General features: G+C 43.2%; 2 protein-coding genes across 3 annotated transcripts in view; one reads left to right on the top strand and one right to left on the bottom strand.

The window, feature by feature from the left end:
* LOC102028081 (E3 ubiquitin-protein ligase MARCH3) overlaps positions 1-23,606 on the top strand; it is a gene marked incomplete at its 3' end in the record, with an annotated part of 149,218 nt that overhangs the window by 7,375 nt on the left and 118,237 nt on the right. Inside the window, 1 exon segment of one of the 2 annotated variants that reach the window (XM_005380539.2) lies at positions 23,319-23,558. 2 annotated transcript variants of the gene reach the window in all.
* Positions 16,678-23,606, bottom strand: part of LOC102023351 (skin secretory protein xP2-like) — a 45,597-nt gene continuing 38,668 nt past the window's right edge. Inside the window, exons 3-6 of the mRNA XM_013512119.1 lie at positions 23,245-23,515; positions 22,816-23,156; positions 21,358-22,690; positions 16,678-17,952 (exon numbers count right to left, since the gene is read on the bottom strand). Of these exons, the coding sequence (XP_013367573.1) occupies positions 22,266-22,690; positions 22,816-23,156; positions 23,245-23,515 (1,037 nt within the window). The 3' untranslated portion in view covers positions 16,678-17,952; positions 21,358-22,265. The remainder of the gene's footprint in view (positions 17,953-21,357; positions 22,691-22,815; positions 23,157-23,244; positions 23,516-23,606) is intronic.

Below are 23,606 nucleotides of genomic sequence, written 5' to 3'. Positions count from 1 at the left end.
GCTGCAGTGGCCTCCCTTGCTCTGTGCCTTCATCCAGAGTCAGTCTTCCCATCTCTGGATTCTTCAGAGGTATATAATCTTTCCATCCCTACATGTCGCAGTCCTTCTGTCCATCCTTTAACCCCTAAGCTCAGCAATCCCTTCGCATAGTCCTGCAGGACATTTACCCTGCAGTATTAGGGAATGTGTTGGACAAGGTCCCCATTCATGTGTGCCTTAGTTACTTTTTCTTGTTGCTGAGACAGAGTACCCAACACCCAAAATTAAAGGAGGAAAGGCTTACTTAGCTCACAGTTTGTAGAGGTTTCAGTTCATAGTTGGCTGGCTCCAAGACAAGGTCACATCGCAGAGGGGCATCACAGAGGAGAAACAGTTTATGGTGCAGAAGCCAACAAAGCAACAAAGTGAAGTAGTGAAGAAGCAGCAAGCAGGAACAGCAGCCCCTTTTACGTCCCTTATATTCTATCCAAGCTCTATACCCTTAGGGCAGATAGCACTGACACTCGGGGTAGGCCTTCCCATTATCCAGACCCAGAACTATGCCAAAACCATTAGTGGACTAATCTAGTAATCACATACCATTAGTTTCAGCATCACACACTCTAGATCCAACCACCTCTGCAGAGCCCCAGCTATGACCACACGAGCCTTTGGGGGCACATCGAAACACAAGTCATAATGTATCTCGGTATCCAGGGTCCCATCTTTCTCTAGGAGGAGTGAGTGGGAAAGTCCCAAGAGTCTTCCAGTGTCTGCTCAGGGAAGAGGAAGAGAGTCCATTCCAAGGAGCAGGGCTGGTCAGAAAGTTTGCATGTCTGTTCTTTTAGGGTACTACTTAGTCGAGTGTAGCCATGTGGTGACGGTATCTGGAAAATGTAGAGATGAAATAGTACTTCATCCAAACAGTAAAGTTCTGACACACACACTTTTTTTCAAACAAACAAAAATTTCACGATATACTTAAAAGATGTAGAAACTCAGCCACTGACTAAGGCACCAAGAAAGAATTGGTGCACCATTCCAAAAAATACCAGTCACCTCAATGTTTTGGCAACTGGGAGAAGCTACTGAGACAATTTTAAACTTTTTTTAAAAGAAAGATGTGGTCTCATTTAGTTCCCAACAAACTGAAAGGTTGGGAGCCACCTGATATCAAGAGAGAGCTATAAGTGTGAGGCTCGTTCGAAAGTGACATTTCAGTGTGCTGACTGTGTCCTGGACCAACAAGTGCCTTCACTGCAGTGAAGGCAGCTGCCATTGCTCCTGTTCGTCCAGGGGAGGAAGTATGTATAGTTTTCTTGGTCTCTGCAGATGTGGGCGAAGAGGCACCATAGACATAAGCAGGCCCTAGGAAAAAGGAGCACCGAGTTCCCTTACACCACAAAGACTGCTGTGTTGCAAAGTATGTTGGCCTAAAGGGACTAGCAGGTGAGACTCCACTAACACTGTTGTAGTCTCGCAAGAACCCACAATAGCCTTTGCAAAGTGTGGTTTGCTTTAAACACTTAGCAAGACCAGGAAAAGCTTCAAGACAGCTTACTGTTCCCGCATTCAAATGAGAACATTCCCACCCTCCGCCATCTCTGTCTTCTCTCTTTCCCACCTGGAAGGACCAGAAGCTGCCAGGAACAAGGAGAAAAAGGCTTTTTCTCCCTCAGCTTTGCAGCCACATGCGGCTTCTCGATGGGAGAACAATTATACTTGACTGTAATTAAAACAAGTCCTAAGTTTTGATTATGACATAATATTAGATGCACTAATAACAGTTAAAAGTGTCTGAGATCTTCTCTTGCCTGCGAATGCCAAAAAGGGTATTGAAACTGTATGGGCTCTTCTTCTTTTAAATCTTAAATAGAGAGAGATTTCTCCACCGAATACATTGTATAGAAATAGTGAGAGGCCTAAATAAAGATGCATTCTGAAGATACCTCATATTCCAAGTACTGTGTCTAGTGTTATTGGTCATGTGACTAAGAATCCTAGAAAACCTCACGTCTCCCTTTGGTCTCAGTAACTGGCAAAATGAATGGCAGTTATCTAGCAGCATGACATCTAAAAGGTAGTTTGATTATCACACCATTGACAGGTATCAGACAATGTTATTCCACTTACTATAATCATTTGTATATGATGTTCATAGTAGCAGTGACTTTTCCTTTCTGAAATTAGGTTTGCAGGGATAAATTTGTACTTACATAAAGTTTGACACCAGAAGACAACCATCCAGCCCCAAAAGAAACAGTGATAAAAGTTTTTACTGCCTTTCCCTGTACACTAAGCTTCAAGCAGACCGAAACAAATATCGAGGCCAGGCACTCTGCATTGCTACTCTTAGCGCGGCCACACTGCCCCTTTCGTGCAGATGTCTCAGCATAACATTATGAGGGCTTACTGGAAACTTACTCTTTAGCCAGTTCATTGTAGGAAAGGGGGTTCACTCAGCTTAGGGTTCTTGGTTTAGTTTTGTTTTAATAATGCGACAGTCATGAACGTCCGACAGTAGAAATCAATATGATGAGGCATATCCAGGAAGTACAACTAAAGCACGAGACACTGAGGCAGCGCCCTTTCCCAGTGCCTTGCTTTCTCTCTGTCCTGTTCTTTCTCTTGGCTCACCAGCTCCTGTGCTTACACACAGTACCTGCTTCCTCATAACTGCAGCCTGCTCATGCCTGTAATTCTGAGCTTTCTGCTCAGCAGTACAGTGGCCTGAACAGCTTCAGCCCAACTTCTTTCAGCTTCTCTATTTTGAAATCTCCAAGTAGGGACTTTACTCAGCTTGCATGTTATAAATTGACTGACCAAACTTAAAGAAAAAAAAACTTCTGAGACAGATGCCAATCTCTAGCCCAGTTCAATTGACCATGTGGTCCAAGATCATGTGGCATGCAGACCATAGTCACTGCCCATTCATCAAAACTGGAAGCAGTGCAGGCCGTGATCGGTAACTCTGGTACACACCGTAAGGTTTTGTGTTTGCCATTCTAACATGTTCAAGAGACATCAAGAGGAACTACACGGGGAGTTCATGTATGCCCTACTTCAGAGGAGTAATGAGGACTGGAACCAGTAAGACAAAGGAATATCAAGAATATTTAAGACTGAGGTTCATAGTCTGGCTGGCTGGACTGGGGCAAGGGCAGTGGTGAGAGGGAAAATGGAAAGCAGGAGGTCTGGGATGACTCCCAGTCTTCCTTAGCTACTGGGTAGCCCTGGTATTTATTCCCTGAGGTGAAGTGTATAGAGGAACAGAAAGTTTTTGATTGTCCTTGGGCAATGGGAAAGATGTAACATGGTGAATTTGCCATGCTTGTGGGACATCCGGAAAAGACTAAGACTAAGAATTTGCCATGCTTGTGGGACATCTGGGAAAAGACTAAAGTTGGAAGTGCAAAATAAAGTTCTGAGCTTGAGATGCAGATTTGAGAACCCACAGGTTTTACTGGAACTGTGTCCACATGGCATGTTAGAACACTGTGCTAGTACTAACCCCTGGGGAACACTAATCTAGAAGTTGCTAGTGACAGAAAATCAGAATGAGGGGACAGAACTGGGAATGGGAGATGCTTATCCAATTTTTATTATATGATGACTTTGGTGACTTGATAGTGCCAGGTGCTATTCTAAGCACTGGGAATAGAGCAACAATAAGATAGCCAGAGATCCAACCAGACATGGTGAGGCATGCCTATAAATCTCAGCACTCTGGAGGCTGAAGTTCAATTCCATTGTGGGCAACTTAGTGATTTAGCAAGGCCCTATATCAAAATTAAAAATATGGAAAATGGCTGGGATGTAGCTCATGAGATGGCCCTGGGTTCAATCTGCAGTAACATACACACACACTAGCCAGAACCTCTATTCTGGAGGCTTGCATTGTAGGAAAGACAATAAAGATATCATATCAATAATAATTATGCCTTGAAAGTCACAGATAGCTTCAAATATAAAGAAAGTTATGATATGGGCAGACATTGGACTTGAAAAAAAGACATTGGACTTGAAACTAGGAAATCAGTGCTGCTGTGGGCTACATAACAGCCCCCAAAAGACATCCAGGTCCTAATCCCTTGAAGCTGTGAATGTTACTTATGTGCGAAAAGAACTTTGCAGATGTGGTTGAGTAAGGCTCTTGTGATGAAGTACTTAGCCTGGGTTATCCAGGTGGGTCTTAAATTTAGTCACAAGTGTCCCTATAAGAGGAAGACAAGGGAGCTTTGACTGCAGAAGAGGAAGTAGATGTGATAATGAAAGCAAAGATTAGAGTGATACAGGGAGGGAGGTCATGAGTTTAGGAATGCCAATGGCCTTGAAAAACTAAAAAAGCCAAAAGAAAACAGATTGTCCTCCAGAGCCGCCAGAAGGAACAAGTCCTGCCAACACTGTAACTTTAGTCAAGTGAAACTGATTTCTGACCTTTAGCCTACAGAACTATAAGAGAATAAATGTGTACTGTTCTAAGCCATCAGGATTATGGTCATTTGTTAAGGCAGCAATAGGAAACTAATACAGATGTTGACTTGAGAACCATTTTGGTGGGGAGAAAAGGAAGAGGTGACTGAAAGAAAATTGTTTTAGGATGATGAGTAAAAGATAGAGTGTCCATCTCTAGGAAGTTTTCATATATGGTCAAGTTTTGATATATAGAAATATATAGCATCAAAAGTTTTCTCACTTGATCCTCTAAGAAAAATCATCCTAGAAGAGCTGAAGGCCTGCTGCATTTCATGAGCTCAGCAGTGTTGTATGGTAACTGGAGGAGGCAGTGGTAACTCTCAGTGTATCTTAGAAGAGGTAAGTACTTGGGCAGCAGAGTTTAAGGGCCTCCAGGAGAGATCAGGAGCCACATCAATTCATCTTAGTCCACAGACTCATATACTGAGCCCATGGCTCTTGTACACCACAGAGACTAAGACACCTTGATACTGTGACCCCAAACTCTGCACCTGGCACCAATCTTACCTCTTTCTGTTGACACAGAACTCCAGATACAGAGCCACCCGAATGACCTAATTTGGTCAGTCTATTGCAGGCCATGAAGTTTTATATTTTACCATCTCTTAGGTTCAAAAGATGATTACCAAAGCTAAACTTATGAATTCTAAACACTAGAAGGGCGTAAGCTTTCAGGAAAAGTGGAAAATAGTTTAATAACACAAAAGATGAAGAATAGCAGCACATGGGAGCAGTGTTAGCCAATAGATTGGAGAAGCAGTAAGAAGAAATCCAGTCATCGGTCTGTACTGAGTCAAGAGAATCCTTCTTCATGTCCAAATTTTTGTTTGAATTATTCCTTGTGGAAAACATTCTCTCCTTAGAAACAGGGTAGGCCAAACACCAATAGGAACTTCTCTTAATGATTCAGGAACACCAAGCCGTGGAGATAATATGAGCTAAAGGCAAGCTGAGCTTGTGGCTTCATGGTGCTACTTGCAACACACCAACATGACCTCACTCTCCTGATCTTAGGTTCCATTAGTGCAGGACCACATTGTACAGAGAACCTCGGCAACAAGAACAAAAGGGCAACCCACGCCCTTGTCACTGAGGGAAGACAGAAGAAAACAGACTTTAGGAAACACATCAAAAATTAATCAGATATGTACAATCATCATGGCACTCGGGTAACTCAGTTGGGAAACTCTCTCATTCAGAACGGCTTATTCCTTAACTTATTCCTTAACCAGTAAGTGATGTACTGTGATATGTTCTTTGTTAGGAATTTAATGATAAGAGAAATTGGGTATTGATTCATAATCCGGGGAATACAGAGGAATTTGAAGTTGAAAAGAAATGCCAGAGGAGCTAAATTTTAGGACATAAATCCATCTCACCCTATATTTTCTTTATGAAATTACTGTCAAAATAAAGCTAGTCACACTTTTAAGGTTGGAGGAAATTAAGACATTCACTAACCACAGACTGTGGGATTTATTCCCATTGTCATTGCTGGCTTCTTGTATCCGTCTTTTGTTTTGCATGACATCTCTTGTCTTGCAAACTTGCGAGATCCCTGAATTTGGCATGCATCCTGCTCTGTACAGCATTTCCAAGTGAGGAGTTTCAGCAATGTCAGGTTTGTCTACACCAGCAATAAAAAAGTTGAGATGCCGCTGAGTTCTTACCTAACAGTGTAAGGCAACCTTTTAGCTGGCCAGGGCAGGCCAATGCATTCTGCATGGTGACAGGCTTTGGTTAGACAGGTCTTTTCCATTTCCTCTCCTTACCAAATAACTTTAATAGATAAAACTGAATTTAAATATTTCCCATTTTATTCTATTCACGTATCGTGATGCTTTATATAAATATAAGTAGATGGAAAACATAATACTGTCTTTCTTTCTTTATAACCTGCCGTCAAAGTGAGGCCAAAGGATGTCTTCAAGAGAAATAAAGGACACTGCTGTTACCCTAACTACATCGTCCAGAGGAAGAGAAAGAGTAGAACAGATGATTATGAATACTTTCTCACTGGTGTAAATCCTATAATTATGTGTAGTTCCCTACTTAGACATCTTAGTTATGCTGAACATTTTTTAAACATTCAAAATGATGGGGAGGAGAAAAGAGAACAGGGGATTTAAATAGTCAGAGATACTCATTTAAATGGAGACATTGCCTCACCATAAGGGGCAAGTTGGGGTCTGATAGTCCTACTATCAGACCCCAACTGATGGTGCTGTCAGCTGCCCCTTATGGTGAGGCAATGTCTCCATTTAAATGAGTATCTCTTGGCATGCTATTATCAAATCATCTTTTTTAAATCATGGATTTGAGATCCTTATTAATCTTCATTGTTACTTTGAAGTCAACAGTGGTTCTCAGCCAGGATCCATGGTGCACACCTGTAATCCCAGCAATTTGGGAGGCTAAGGGAGGGAGGATTGCACATTGGAAGTTGGCCTGGGCAACTTAGCAAGACCCTTTCTCAAAACAAAATAGAACTTAAAATGGCTGGGGATATAACTCAGTGGTAGAGCACTTGCCTAGCATATGAAAGGCCCTGGGTTCAAGTCTTAGTACCACCCCCAAAAAGGGATTCTTTCTGTTCATAAAACATGATCGTTAAAGTGCTATATTTTTATATGCTGTGACTGGTTTTTGCATATCTAGAAAAGATAAATCTTCTAACCTTAGAAATAAATCTTCTTTTTCCTCCCTGCCAAATCTGTAATATGATCCTTTTCTATCACTGACAGCACCATCAGATAAGTGTACGTGCCTTGGTTAGAAGCGTACTGTGATTTTCAGGAGGAACAAGAATGTAGTTACAGACCCAGATTAAGACATGTTCAGTACATGTTGTCACAGATTCTTTTTTTACACTGTTCCAGATGTATCTTCTGAAGTCCCTATCTGACAGCAAGAAGGTTTATTCAGATGCCAGTGTTCACCTAAGTTGGATGTCCCATAAAGGAGAGGGAGGAGACCTCCGAGACGTGGGTTGTAGCTCTTTGCAGCAGGAGACACAAAGACAGAAGACTAGCTGAACACAGGGACTTGGCCTCCTCAGATGGCTAGGGACTTTTGCCATTCACACTGGGGATGACTGTGTACCTAAAGAAGTGCTCAGAACAGGATGGGAAGCGGGAGGCACATCTGAAGATGGTCATGTTGATCAGCTTTCCATTGTCACAACAGAATACTGAGATGATTAAAAGAAATGTTTATTTTGGCTCACAGTTTTAGAGGTTTCAGTCCATGGTTGATTGGTCCTGTTTTTGTTTTTTGTTTTGTTTTGTTTTGTTTTGTTTTTTTAGTCCTATGATGAGGCAGTGCATCACAAAGGGGATGTGAGGCAGGAAGGGGTATGTGTGGCCGAGGAAACTGTTCACCTCATCATGGCCAGGAAGGAAAGAGCAAGGCCAGAAGGAGCTACAGTCTCAATATCCTCTCCAAGGGCCTGCTCTCCCAATAACCTAACTTCCTCTCACTAGGCCCCACCTCTTCAAAGTTCCATCACCATGCAATAGTGCCCTAGGCTGGAGACCAAGCCTGTAACACACAGGCCTTTAGGAAACATTCCAGACCCAAATGATAGCAGTGTGCACAGCACAGAGCTATTCAGAGGCATCAGAAAATGAAATCTGAAATTCTATTGCCAGTATATGTTGTTGTGCTCTTTTATCATTTAGAAGTAAAATAGGGCATTGTAGCATTTTGTATTTTTGTATAGCATTTTGAATTTTTCTCCAACTCTTATTTTTTTAAATATATTTTTATTTTATTCTTTTCACAATCCCATATATAAATAGGACTGGTATTATTATCCTTAGATTTGAGGGGGGAATACTGAAATGACCTCTACAAGGTCATGCAGTGAGTCAAAGACAGCCCAAGGAAAAATAAATACCACTCCTGTTTTTGTTTAATCCAGGTCATTTACACATTCCTTTCCTCCTTCGCCCCTTTAGTGGTTCTTTTTAAACATAATCACTCACCAACTATGGTTGGAGATGGATCCACCTTCAGAGTTGTAGAGAAATGTTGTTTAAAGATCCTCAATGGACCCATTTCCATTGCTTACCTGCAAAGCCCCTGTTTGAACCTGTGATGCAAATCCCTTAGAGGAGGCTGCTAGGATTCTTCCCACCTGAGACTGCTGTAATTAGCTCTGCTAACAACTGTGATTCAGCGTGGCTTGTCTAGTCATTGTTCACTGACAGGCACAGATAAGTACCTCGTCTCAGTGAGTGGTGTTCTAAATGGTGCCACCTGCTTGGTGAACTACTGTAAGGCACTTGTCAGGGATACTGTTATCAAATTCTGCTAGCAGCAAGCAATGTCATTACAACACCTTCCAAAGCCCACAGTGGAGGCCTTAACAGATCCCCAGGGAATATACTGCCATGCACTGAGAGAGCCTATTTCTGTTTTGACCTTGTCCAGGATCTGGCTGCCCCTCCTAGTGGAAACCGTAGGTGTAGCCTTATATGTTTAAAGGAAAATCCGGTCTCTGTCATCCTTGATTCCGTGATTTCAGATCTTCTCTATCAGGACACTTATAAGTGAAAAGTATAATGCATGATACATGCAGTCTATGTCATTTGGTGCCTGCACTCTTATTAGAAGCAAATAGAATCTTGCTTACGAACACCTGCTAGTAAGGACTGAGCCTAGAGTCAGTGCCAGTGTTGGATGGGAGGTGTTGCCCTGGCAGTAAATCCAAGTTGCTCACACCAAAGGAAGTGTGTCTAGGGAAGCCATCTGAGCAAGAGGTGAATACTTAGTCATTCAGAACAGGCCATGAGTAACTGCTTCGTCCGCAACGAGGGAAAGTCTGCTTTGAAAATGCTCACAGGATGGAGGGATAGCATTTCTATCTTCAGTTTACCCTTGCTTCACAATGTACATTGCTTTTTTAAAGGATCTCTGTAATTAAATCCTTGTTAACAAGATGTTAGAAAGCTACAGTTTGGCTGCCCAGTATTATTTAAACAGTATTTTTGCACTTGGATTCTAAGTAGCATATCAAAAATGTACCTAAGCCCTCATGCTGCTGAGTGTGGTGGTGCATGTCTGTGTTCCCAGCTACCTGGGAGGCAGAAGCAGGAGGATCACAGGTTCGAGACAAGCCTGGGCAATTTAGTGAGATCCTTTCTCAAAATTAAAAATAAAAAGGGTTAGCGATGTAGTTCTATGGTAGAGTGCCCCTAGATTCCATCTCCAGTACTGGACAGGGCGAGACACTGTGCTGTAATATCCTGTGCTTTCTCACCTCCCGTGTCAATGTATTTTATGATTCTTCTTAACTGTTTTCTCAGATCTGTCTCCTGGTTTCAGTCCTCACTGCCGTTGCCACTCTTGGGGTTTTCTAGTCTCTTGACTACACATTGCTTCCTAAATGATCTTCCTTGTTTACTGCCCTCTCCTACTTCATTGTCTGTCACCTCATGACCATCGCAGTTGTCCTTCCAAACCATGGGTCTGATTAAGCCACTCATGAATCCTCATTCCTCTCCATTACCAACAGAAATGGAAACCAAACTGTAGAACTTAGTGTGGTCGTAAAAGCCCTACATGCACTGTACCCTTCATCTATCCTCAACTCCACGTATTGTCCCTGCACAGAAGCACCACAGAGCACCATCCCTTTGCCTGTGTCTCTGAGCGTGTTGTTTCTTCTTTCAGCCTTTTGACTCAGCTCAAAGGCCATTTCCTTCAGAAAACTTTTCACCAGTCTTTCAATGTAAATCACTTCTTCTTCCAAGTTTTATAGCATAGCCCTATCTATCTATCTATCTATCTATCTATCTATCTATCTAATCTACATTTCTTATTGAGATATATAATTCCAAGATCATATGCTTCACCCACTTAAGCTGCACAATCTAATAGTATTCCATATAGTCAACAAAGCTGCACAAACTGTCACCACAATTAAAGTTTTAACATTTTAATCACCCCCAAAAGAATCCCCTTACCCATTAAAAATCACTCTCCATTTCCCCTAATCCTTCCCTAGTCCTAGGCAACCATAATATACTTTCTGTCTCTACAGCTTTGCCTGTTCAGGACATTTCCTATAAACGGAAGTATGTGATATGTGGTCCCTGTGACTGGCTCCTTCCCCTTAGTGCACTGTTTTCAAGATCCATCTGAATGGTAGTCTGTACTAGTATGTCATTCCATTTGATGTGACTAATTGTTGTATTTCATTTATCCATTATTAGTTGATGGACATTTGAATTGTTTCCACTTTTTTAGCAATTATAAATAGTATTTCTCTAACACTTTCATTATTCTTTGCAGTTATTTAATATGTGTGTTTTGTTGGGTAGTTGGTTATTTGATTGCTTTTGTCTGTATCTGTTTTTATAACTTTATTATAAACTCCTTGTTGGCAAAGATCATTATTTTCACCCTGAAATCTCCACATAGCAAGTGATCAATAAATATCTGACAGATGGATGAATGGGCAGATAGTACAGGTTCTTACAATGTGGATTATGAAAAAACACAAGATACTTAGAATAAAAACCTTATAGTGAACCCTATAATACCCAGGACTAGACCAGTAAACTTACCAAGTAAATTGTTAATTTCAAAGACTAGTTTACATAATTTAGTAAATAAACGTTAAGCTGTGCATTATTTCCTAAAATCCACACATTGTAATTACAATTGACTATTTTATGGACTTGGTTCCTTTGCTAATAATAATTGTGAACTGGGTGAAGAGATGCCTGGAAGACAGCGGATATTCTCTCCTGAACTGACTCCAAAGTCTTCTGTAATTGCTCATGGCCTGACTGTGGTGACTATCATAGTCTGGAGTCGTAGTTTTCGATTCTGGCTGAGCATCAGAAACCTCCTTGGAGCTTTTTCAAGGTACAACTTATCTAGTTCCCAGTACCCAGATTATGATTCCATAGGTTGAGTAGGTGTCCAGGTGCTTCCATGTTTGAAAACTCCAGAGATATATCTGCTCCATAGCCAGGTTCCAGAGTAACTATTTCAAGAGTCAGCTTGCAATTAAAACAATCCTTTCTGTTGCTGTTGTTGTTTTGAGACAGGGCCTTTCTGTGTAGCTCAGACTTTCCTTGAACTCACTATGTAGCTGAAGCTGGCCTCAAACTCATGGCAATCCTCCTGCCTCTGCCTCCTGCATGCTGGTCTTGTAGGCATGCACCACCTTCCCTGGCTAAGAATAATAATAATTTTTTAGAGCATGTATGAGCAACTTATTCCTAAAGAGTATTTCACTCATCCTTGGAGCATGGCTACTAGTACTACTGAACATTTATAAGCACTTTGTATTTGGAAAAGGCTTTGCAGTCATCTTTTATTAGCTAGACTTGCATGTTGTGTAACCTTGTACAAATCACATAATCCCTTTGTGTTTTAAATTTCCTCATATGTAAACTGTAGGCAGTAATACTGTCCCACCCCCAAGGGGTATTGTAGAGACTAATGGGGGACTGTAAAACAGTCAGCAAACATAAAAATGTTATATGCATGCTTATTAGACAGGTATGAAGTCCTAGTCACAGCCTTTTAAAATAGGCAAATACCAAAACAAACACTTAAGTAGGACTTCCTGGAACATTTATCATAATTTAAAAGATCTTTTCTCAGCACCAAAGTATAGCAATTCCCCTCATCACCCAGACTAATAAGCAGGCACAGTTTGCAGTCACAGAAAGGGCAGGGCCAATGATAGCAGTAAGAAAGTACATAAAACAGTCCTGAAATAAGGGTTTGCTAACCTTCTCTTGTTTAAGGACAATATGTCATGCCTTTTAATGCAATCAGGGACTCTACCTATAAATACACTCATCTGAAAAACATTCTTAGGATACGTTTGTGTGTGTTCATACAAGGCTTTAAGCTCATGCTTCTTGGCCACTGTTGATGTATGGCCTGAAGTTGTTTCCTGATTTACTGATGAGTTCTGCATAGGAACATTTAACCGCTTTTCATTTCTACCATGGGACTGAAAGAATATGGGGTCAAAATCAGACCGACACGCTATGGCTCCCTTTTGCTCTGGCTGCTTTGCTGTTTCACACTGTGGGTGAGTGAGAAGGGGAAGGTGAAGGTTAAATCTATAACCTGGGAGCTTCAGTAGGTTTGGTAAGGAGCTGACCCACAACTAAGCGCTTGTTTGCACTATCTGTGCAGCTTCTTAGAAAGGGGAAGCAGTAAGAAAAAGTTTTTCACTTTTTTGCATTTTGCTTTGAAAGGGTCACATAGTTTAAAGGGCTAAATTCATTTTACATATTCCAATTCATTTACAGTTAAATAGTTTCTGTGGCTGTAAATAAGAATTAGTGCCTGATGACTCCCATGGCTCTTGTGAGTCATGAACCCTAAGCTAGCAGGACTTTTTGGGTCACTTGACCTTGAGTGTGTTCCTGCCTCTTTGGTCCCTCAGGGTTTAGTTTGTATTTCCAAGGCAGTTGTCTTCTCTGGTTAAGCTCAGGACTCGTTAACAATTAAATTCTATTTAACAGATATTTGAGGGGCACAAAGCTGTGCAGATGATACTGTAGTACTGGCTGTGGAGGCTACGAAGTGTTCCTTGAGAAGCCTGCAGTTTTACTATACTTTATTGACTCTGGGTCGTTGGGTCAGGGCAGAGTATCAAGCCCCCCTAGAGACTGGCAGGGTTTGATTGCTGACATACAATTTCCCGGGCCTCCCAGACTGGGCTTTGGCAGTTGGCAGGTTAAAATGTCATTGTTACTTATCACATAACATTTTCTTACGTGTGACAGATATTAGACCTTGATCAGAATTCAGTAGCTCAGGTGAAAACCACCTCAGTGCAGTGAGCCTCACTGGTTGGAAAATTATCTATTATCTATTCTAAAACCCTTATTGTTTTAAAAATATGGTTAATCTCATCGTATTTCTTCCTCAACAATCTTTGAGAGTTTCTGCATTTTTGCTGAACATTTTAGCTGGGAGAAAGAGCCACATAGGCTTCATTTCAATAGTTAGAAGAAATTAATGATAGTGCGTTGTTATGGTTGAAACATTGTGTCAACTTGGGGAGTCTACAGGTTTGGCTAAGTGATTCAGCAGGAAGCCAGGGTGCTTACTTTGTATACATCCAGAGCCTGTGGAACAGGAGGGCATGGAGATTATGTGAGAGCTACACGCCCCTTAGGTGGAGGTAGCCTGTTTACAATGTAAGGGAGGGAAAAAGGCTGCTTGCCACGATTCCTCCCTTTTGCTCTGGCTGCTTTGCTGTTCAGCTGCCATTCCCCGCTTTGCTCTTGTTGCTTTGCTACCTTCTGCCTTGGAGCCAGCCAGGTATGAACTGAAACCTCCACGAACTGTAAGCTAAATAAACCTTTCCTTCCTTCATTTTGGGCATTGGGTATTTCTGTCTCAGCAACAAAAGTAACCAAGACATGCATGCCTTCAATGGGATTCATTTAAGTATCCTTAACACTTTTTTCCATCAATATGGAAGACCCCCAGAAGTGTATACTGTGGATTTTTGCCCTGTAAAGAGATGCAAATGGTTATAGTAAGTTCTGATTTCCTCTGAGTTGTTCGAAATTCTGTTTTCCCAGTATCTCGAGGTAAGTGTTCCTCTTTTGCAGATCCAGAAGCTGAAGCATCATGAATCCATTTCATTGCCTTCCTCACTCCACTGCTGTCCTTGAAATAGGAGAAAAAGGTCATGGTGGTTTTTGAGATGGGGCAGCAGTCAGGTACAACTTTCTGGACTAATGTTGATTTGCCATATCTTTCAAGCTGGAGGCATAAGCACTTAGATGAATCTTAATCACCTTACATATCAACTTAACTTTGCTTTCTCTCTTTCATCTACCTAAAACACAAAACAAAATAAAAACAGACATGAAAAACCATCCCAACATTTACTCATGAATCTTCATGACTGGGGCCATAAAGTTTGGACAGAGCCAAAGAAAGCACTAAAGGGTGAGAGATGAGAATAGTGTATATTGGACTGAGGATTTCAAAATACCCAATTTGGTGTTTCCCAGTTGTCCTCATGGACAGAATCAACATTGGAGTGCCATTTGTGGCAGATACCTGCTCTAGAGAATTTTTTTGCTGATCACGGATATGAATTTTCAAAAAAATTTTTCCTCTAAATCAAATCAAGAAGCATCCTATTTAACACATATCTGATTGTTCTGTTTTAATTTTTATGTCACCTAAGTAACCACCCACCTCCTCTGTGGATCTCTTTTATTTTCTTCTAGGAAGATTTGAACAACCGATCTGTTTCCATTCTAAATATTTTGGGTTAACGATAGTACTGTTTCCAGTTGTATTTTATTCTTGATGATTAAACAGTAAAAATGCTACTTAGTAGCCTGAATCTAGAGGAGGAAAAGCTATTTCTTGATGGAAGAAGCATGAAGCTGAGATGGAGACCTCACAGGGCACTGAAATAAGTGGGTTAGACTGCAGTGCTATGGGAAAAGGGTGAAGACTGAACTATCCAGTCAATTCCAGAGATTCTGGTTTAGTGGAAAGACTAAGTTGAGATCAGGATGTATCAAACATACCCACAAGACTAATGTCATCAAAATGCAAATATTTGTAGGGCAGAAAAAACAGGAGACTATACCCTTGGTCTTTCTTTTTAACATGGAGCTGATTCTAGACACAAAATAAACTAGATGTCAAGGAATTCATTCTGTTTCCCTCCTATGTACTTGTTATTTCTGGGAAGACCTTAAGCTAAGGTGAAGGATGCATTTTTGGGTGGGTATCCTGAATCACTCTCCATAACCTGCACCCGTTTTTCCCATGTATCTCCATATGGAAGTCAGGAGTCCTGCTTTCAAACCCCACACTTATCGGTTATTAGTTACATGACCTCATGAGCAAGTGTCAATCTCTAAGTGAATCAGCTCTTCTCATCCATCATTGGAAGAATAATGGTATGTATCTTTTTAGCAAAGCCAGTGTGTGGAAAAACCCTGTGGATCAGCATATATTAACATTCAGTACAGTGCATGTTAGAGTAATGAGTGAGTGCATGCAAGAAGTTGGAGAAGTCCAACCCCTACTGATGACAGGCTGACATTCATATATTTTAGCTAGGCATCCAGTGACCTAAAAACCCTGCTCCTTCCTACTCTCTGGCTCTTTCTCCATGTCTACTCTGCTATAGTCAGATGTTCTCCATTAGGTCCTCAATTTGCTCACTTTCATGTCTCTGTGTCATTCCCTCCACCTACAGCCCCCACTTATCAAAATTCCACCCAGTCATCAGGGCCCTTGACTCCCACTGTCTCTAGCAATCTTAGCAAACTCACACCTTCGCCTGCTCTATATCTTGGTTCTTGCTATCTGGAGAACTCTGGACCTATAAACCACTTAGTGTCCCAGCAGACTGCAAGCTCCTGCAAAGCGGTGGCTACAGAGACATTACCCATCTCTTGTGCACTGCCAACACATTGGTGCCTTGCCCAATGTGGTGCTGAATAGATGGATGATTGAATAAATGAGAGCTTTCTCACCCTACCTATTGTGCTCTTGGACAAAACACCTTGCCTCTTTCAGTCTCAGTCACCTCAGCTCTGAACAGAGGATAACAGCACGAATGTATTCCCCAGGTGTACTGTGAAAAATAAGCCAATGACTGAAAAGCAATTTGAAAATGTGAAATAAAATGCTATATATTTGTTACATAATCAGAATCATTTCCCTGTTTTCTGTTTTATTTGGCTTTATATCTCCCAATCTTTTGTGGATTTCAGAATTTCAGATGCAATACCATTCATATTAGCACCTAGATTCTCTTGGGTAATAAACAATTTTGTGTATTATAGCTCACAGCTACCTTTCCCTTGCATACTTACACGTGAATCTGTCACAATTTGGGGTATTCACCATAACTAATGATACAATTCATTTCTGAGAGATAATCCTCTTCTTTCACTCTCTGGCTGGCCAGTTATTCCAGCACTGCTGCCTCAAGGGAGCTCACTGCCATTAAGTCTAGAATCCAGATGATGAGCACACTGTTTAGAAGCCCAAATCGTTTAAGAGCTTACAATGAGACCTAAAAAATCACTGGGGATTCTGAAACACAACCTGTTTTCTATGGCTCTCTCTGCATCCAAACTCTGAGTCCCCCCATTGCTTTACTGTGATTTATGTGCTACCAAATGGTCATTGCAACCTGGTTTCTTAGGGAAGGTACGAATTAGCTCTTTACATATGAAAGTAAGACAATGACAGCTTAAAATGACATTTTCTTTATTACTATATCCAAGAAAGAGATTTGTAGTGGAAAAATAAAATTTCCTAGAATATCTGCAGTTCTTTTAAAAAGAGGCGTTTGACATAGCAGGACATCAGTTTTAGAATAGTCCTTCAGTTTAGATGGAAACTCTAAGAAAGAGGAAATGGCAACAATATACCTTGTCACAAGGATTAGGTTATTAGATACAAAAGGGTTAAAATACAGGGTGACATGTAACAAGTGCTCCATAAGTATTAGGGCTTGTTTTCAGTAGGGAGCCTTCTATAAGCCTGGCCATGTGCTAGGCTCTCCCTTGAGCTCTGTGGCAAACTAATGAGGCAAACCTGATCACCGCCACATCCACTCCCTCTGTTTCTGAGAAGCTAAGGTGGACATCCAAGGTCTCACAGTAAGAAGTAGAGAAAAATATTCAAGCTTTGTGATGGTTAACGTTGTATGTCAAGCTGGCTGTGTGTCTGAGTGTCCAGATTAATCATCATTTCTGAGTGACATCAGCATCTGAACAGACGGACTCAGTAGAATGCCTTCCTCGATATGGGTGGGCATCACCCCATTTACTGGAGAACAAAAAGGCAGGAGAAGGAATTCAACCCTTTGCTTGCTGTTAGTAGAACGTGTAGCTTCTGACGGGAATTTAGCAGGGACATCAGCTTCCTGCACTCAAGTAGGGTTTACACCATTGGCTTGCCAGGTTGTTCTCAAGCCTTCAGATTCAGACTGGAGTTAAACCACGAGGTTTCCTGGCTCTTCAGCTTACAGAGAGCAGACTGTGGAATTTCCCAGCCTAGATTACCAAGGAAGCTAATTCCTCATAATAAATCATATATATATATATATATATCTCCTATTGTTTCTGTTGCTCTGAAGAACCCCAAGCGCGTGATTCTCCCTTTCTAAACAGTTGTCTAATTCCTCATGGTTACTCATTTCATTTTAAAGTTTTAAAACGAGGAGTTTTTTCATCTCTTCTGGTGACCAATTTTTCAAGTTTTATATCAGGCCATCATCAAGATCATCGCAGTCTTCTTGCACCAAACTTGTCCTTGGTGGCATCAATTCTTAAGAACCATAAAGTAGTTTTTCTTCTGCGGAATGTATGATGAAATCCCAAGTTCTCATCCGTACCCATTTCTGTCAGCAGATTTTAACTCAGTTGGGCCTGTGGCAATATAATTCTCAAATGGGGAAGTTGCTTTGACATTCAGATGTAAGGAGATAATATTGTTTTGTGGATGTTGTCACACAGGCTGCAGATAAAGTACCAGAAAAATTTCTCCGTTACAAAATTACCTCCTTCTTGTTAAATATAAACTAATACCATACTTTATTTGCCAAACACCTACAGGCTACTTTGTAGGCTATGTAGCAATTAATATTTTATTAGTTATCTCTTGCATTTCAGTAAAATTGGTCAGAAGTATCATTGCAGTGTTGTCTTGGTTACTTTTCTCTCCTTGCTGAGACAAAATACCCAACACCCAGAATTACAGAAGGAAAGGTTTGGAAAGGCTTATTTAGCTCAGTTTGTGGAGGTTTCAGTCCTTAATCAGCGGGCTGCAAGGCAGGGTGACAGGGCAGAGGAGCATCACTTCACAGTGGCACAAAACAGCAAAAGCAGCAAGAGTAAAAAAGGGAGGGGAGCAAGCCTCTTTTCCCTCCTTATATCTACTGTGGGCTGTCTGTCCATGCCCACATCATCTCCCTGTCCTCCTGTTGCACAGGCTCAGGATGAATACAAAGTAAGGACTCTACTTCCCTGCTGAGTCACACAGTTAACCTTCTAAACTTCTCAAATTGACACAAGGAACAACATCCCAGAGCAGCAAGGGCATGATGTCCTTTTCACCCCAGGATGAAAAACTCCTGAGTTAGTTAAGCTTCTAGACTCAAGTTGACACAATGTATCAACCATAACAAGTGTCACAGATGGGAAACTAATACAGAGAACATTAATGAGTTGTCCAAGATCTCAGAATAAGTCCAGAGTACAGCTGTCATTAGAATCTATAGCTTCTCAGAGGAATTTAGAAATTTCTGCATTTTTTGCTACTATCTTTTATGAAACCTCTTCAAATTGTGAATAATTATCAAAATGAATATGCTGAAAAAGGTGGTGAGAGTGGAAGAACAGTAAAATAATACCTACTTCAGTAAAATTTTCCTCAACTCCCGTCTGCTTCTATAACTCGTCCTATTTTGGTGCCTTGTTCCCATTAACAGCTTGCAAAATATCTGGCAATCAAAGAAGGAAAGTAAAGGGCCCTTTTCCCTAATATCCATCTACAGAAGAACAAAAATCCAATGAGGCTGAAATGGATGGGAACTGCATGTGTAAAGAATTGTTCAGAGAGTATTATTTTCCCACCTCACTTTCTTCCACTTACTGGCAGCAGCACTAGAAGTGCAGTCCATTTGCAGTGTGCTTCATAACCATTGTCATGGGTTCCCCCTCGAGCAGCTAAACAGTGGACAAATTCTGCCATTGCTGTTTCCCATCCAAGTACTAACCAGGCCCGACCCTGCTTAGCTTCCGAGATCAGATGAGATCGGGCGCGTTCAGGGTGGTATGGCTGTAAACTGCCATTGCTGTTTTATGGCCAAAGAAGCAAGGGTAAAATAGAGGTTTAGTGACCACCAGCAGCACTCACCATGACAACTGCTCTGACTAGAACTCACAGCTCTTACCCATCAAATCCTACTTAAATTGAGAAGGTTCTAAAATATTGTTTCTCAGAGAGGGATGACAATGCCTGAAGACAAATTTGCTTAGTATCTACAAAGGGACAAGCTCTGCTTCCATGGTTCTCCCTGAGCATTCTCATCCTCAAGCTACTCCATGAACTTCCTCATCCCTCTGAGTGAAAGAAATCTCCTTTCATGAAATGGGTAAAACTAAACAAGTGACTTCCACCACCAGATTTTTATGGTTTTCTGCTTGTTTTGTACAGACAGTATTAGCCTGTGTTCTTGCACTAGGAATAGATCTCATTTTCCCTGGCAAAATGTCAGGCTGGCCCAAACTCAAAAGATCATTAGGGGAACTGCCAACGAAAGGAATATGCCTTGTGTCCAAGCAATAAGCTTTTGTCGAAAACCAATTACAATGAAAGATAGTGTGGAAATATAAAGAATCGTATTTTTTTTTTTTTTTTTTTTTTGTACTGGGAATCGAACTTGAGACCTCGTGCTTGCCAGGCAGGCACTGTGCCGCTGAGCTATATCCCGGGCCCTGGTATGGGAATATGAGTGTAGCTCAGATGTGCTCTTTTCCATGTCATCCACTGTACAATAGAAAATAAAAACTGTTACTTGTCCAGGGACCGTGGATGAACATGTCTGTGTGAAATAAATGGAAAACCTTGGAAACCAGGATATGAAAGTCACCTGTGTAATTCTAACTTACATCACAATAGGATATTTTCCCTTATTTTTTTCCTTATCTAAAGTAAATGCAGTTACCAGCCAGTGCTTAGCTCCTATTAGTGAGGTATTTTTTAAAATAACCATTAGTAGGCTGGGTGTGGTGGCGCATGCCCGTAATCCCAGCACTTGGGAGGCTGAGGCAGGAGGACTGTTGTAAGTTCAAGAGCAGCCTGGGCTACAAAGTGAGCTCAAGGCCAGCCTGAACTGCATAGCAAGACCCTGTCTCAAAAAGACAAAAAATAAATAAATTAATCAAATAAAATAATCATTAGTATCTATGAAAAAAAACCTTTATAGGGTGTGATCATTCTAGTTACATCCAGAAGTGTGGGGAAAAATCCAAGGACATATATTTCTTCTGTGAGAATTTCCTGATAATTCCAGTCCAACATGATGTTTCAAGGCACCTTTCAATGCAGAGGTTTGCAGAAATTCATGAAAGCAAACAGAGAAGTCCAAGGTTTAAAAATCAGGGCTGGGGATTTAGCTTAGTGGCACAGCACCTGCCTGGCAAGCGCAAGGCCGTGAGTTCTGTTCCCGGTACTGGAAAAAAAAAAAAAACAAAAAAAATTTAAAAAAATATAAAATAAAATAAAAATCAGACCACGTGGAGTTTTCCTGCAGGCTATAGTCGGATCTTGAACAGCCTCTGCAAGTTCACGGGTTGAAGGCCTGGTTCCCAGCCTGTGGCACTGTCAGATATGGTAGAACCTTTAGGAAACTGGGCCTAGGGAAAGGAAGTTGGGGTGCGATAGCCCCTTGAAGGGGTACCAGGAGGCCAGTCTCTGCTCCTTCTCTGTGTCCTGGCTACCAGGAGGTAAACAGCTCTGCTCTACCCCATGTTTCCACTGTGAGCTACTGTGCTGCCATGGGCGAAAAGAGATCAAGCACTCACGAACGGAGACCTGCGAAACTATGCGCCAAGCCCACCTCTCTGACTCTCCCAGGCACTCTGTCAGAGTGACAGAAAGCTGACATACTGCCAGAGCCAGGTTAGGGGGTTGTTTTCTCCTAGGACTTCTTTACCACTGTCTGGAACCTCCAGCTCCGTCCTTACCTCCATCCCAACTTGGGCAGAGACTTCATGTATATTCCATTCATGTTATCTACATCTAATTCTTTGTAGATACAGGCCATTCTTCTCAGCCATCTGGCAGTAGTAAGTAACTTAGTTACTTAGTTACACTAAGTAACCCCTGCGATCACATGAGATGGTGTTCTTCACTTACCAGTCCTCCACTTGAGTAGGATGGTCTTCCACACCTCTACTAGTCCTTTGGTTCACTAGGCAACAAGGTGTTTAAGTATGTATAATTTAGGTATCACTGACCAATTTTTCAGGGCCTGCTAAGGACTTTCCAGGCTGTCTTCTTGTCCTGCTGGCAGCCTGCCACTGGCCCTTTCCCCGCTGAGAAAGAGTGCTGAAGAGACAGAGTTGAAACTCAACTGAGGTCACAGGAGCCATTAAACACCTATCCAGTTAGAGCCCAATTCTTTGCTTTCCTTTTTCCCAGTGACCTCATCAGGACGTTCTCAGGAGAGGTCAGCCGTGATCCAAGACTCTATGGAGGCCAACTAGCCACTGAAACAACACCTGCAGCTCCACTGTGAACAGTTGCTTATGTTTTAGGACATTTTGGACCTGAGAGAGAAAATGATTTAAAGAGCTGGGGGCTGGAAGCAAGACGGAGGATGAGGTGTGTGGGTAAAGTGTTAGGGCACCAAGAAACGTGGCCTCTTTCCTGTTATGCATTCTTGCATTTCAGCTAACACGGGTTGAGTGCCAAATTATGGCAGGTGCAGCGCCAGGCCCCCAGAGGACCTACTGACTGGAGCACATCTTAGGCCTCAGTCGCAAAGTAAGAACATCAAACGCTCTGCTTTTGAGTCTACATTTATAGCTGTGTGCGTGCGTGAGTATGTGTGTGCGTGTATGTGTGTATTGCACCTAGGGTAAAGGCTTAAAAATTGGCTGAAAAGACCATCCTCCAAGAAAGCAAGCAGCTCCAGTGACCTGGACAGCTGGATGGGCAGAGTTCATGAATCCATCGCCCAGGGCTCTTTGGTCTCTGGTGATCCCAAGAACCCAGGCTTCTGCTCTCTTCAGCACCACGTGCACCAAGAACTCACGTTCCTGTTATATTTCTGAGCCGGCTTTCTGTCTCCAAGCCAGCCAGGTACTGCTGAAGAGGGAGGGGGCAAAAATGCAGAGTGGGATAGATGTAGCTTGCTGTGAGGCTTCTGCTCCACAAAGATGGTTCATTCTGGCCCTTCCAGAGTCCCAGAGGGCCCAGGTCACAGCAGCCGAAGCAACCTCCGCAGGTGCCACTCCGAAGGGCAGCCGCTCCGGGAAGGGTCTCTCGGATTCTGGCGCCTCTGGGCCCCAGAACCTCCCATTTGCTCTCAGTTTTGAGCAAGTGCCCGGACTCTCTGGGTGGGGAAGAGGAGACCATGGCCTTTGATGCGGTCCCTGCGACGACGGTCCCTGCGACGACGGTCCCTGCGACGACGGTGCGGAGGGCGAAGGTGGGGAGGGGAGGTGTCCTGAGCTTTCCAGGCGGCCTGCGGAGACGTAGATTTGTTTTGGACACCAGCCTCAGATGTTAGAACATTTTTAGGGAGTCCGGGGCTCTCAATCCTCAGCTCAGGCCTCCACCGGGGGTTGCAGGACCTGGCCTGGGACTCACCCTCTTTGGGTCGGCAGTTTCCTCCGGCGGCTGGGGCTCCTTGGGGCAGCCAAGCTCTGCGCCTCTGCCAGGCGCCCAGAACCGGCGTGGTCGACCCGGTCTCTATTCGCGTGAGGCTGGGCATCTCCCTCCACAGCCTGCCGACGCTCCAAGGCTCCAGGGCTCGCGATCTCTCCCAGGCCGGGACCTTCCCGGCCGCGCTACTCTTTGGAGGGGTCCAGGTCCCATTACACCAGGCCCCGCAGCGACAGCCAGGAGCCTCCTCACTTTGCAGCGACCAACTTCCCCGCAGCCAGCCGCCCTCCTCAGCCCGCCCCCGGCCGAAAGCAATTGGACAGTGGCTGCGGGGCGGGGTCCAGAGCTAGGCACTACCGGTCACCGCCTGGGGTCCTAGCGTCACTACAATTGGCTGCGGGGTCCGCCCGTCACGGGCTGATGAGCGCCCCGCCCCTCGGGGGGGCAGGCCCCGGGCTGGTCCCTCCCCTCTGGTCCCGCCCCCTACGAGCTGGTCGGCGGTGCTCCGCGCTGCGCCTCAGTCGCGGAGCAGGTCCGTGAGTTGTCAGCGCGCTCGGGGCGACTGCCGAGCCGGGGCGGCCACCGGGCTTTCGCGGGGCTCCCCGAGGTGCCTGCCCGCGCCAATGTGCCCGGGCTCTCTGGAGCGTGAGCGGCCGTCGGGGCGCGACAACTTGGGACCGGGAGCCTGCCGCAGAGCGTCGGTTTGCAAGCCGGAGTCGGCAGGAAGGGTGAGTGGCCGCCGCCGCCGCCGCCGCCGCCGCGCGCGGCCCCGTCCG

Source organism: Chinchilla lanigera, unplaced genomic scaffold (genome assembly GCF_000276665.1).
Source record: "Chinchilla lanigera isolate Chin_1 unplaced genomic scaffold, ChiLan1.0 scaffold00014, whole genome shotgun sequence".
In the NCBI taxonomy this organism is placed as follows: Eukaryota; Metazoa; Chordata; class Mammalia; order Rodentia; family Chinchillidae; genus Chinchilla; species Chinchilla lanigera.
Note: the sequence above shows the minus strand (reverse complement) of the source record. Positions and strands in the feature narration are given on the sequence as shown.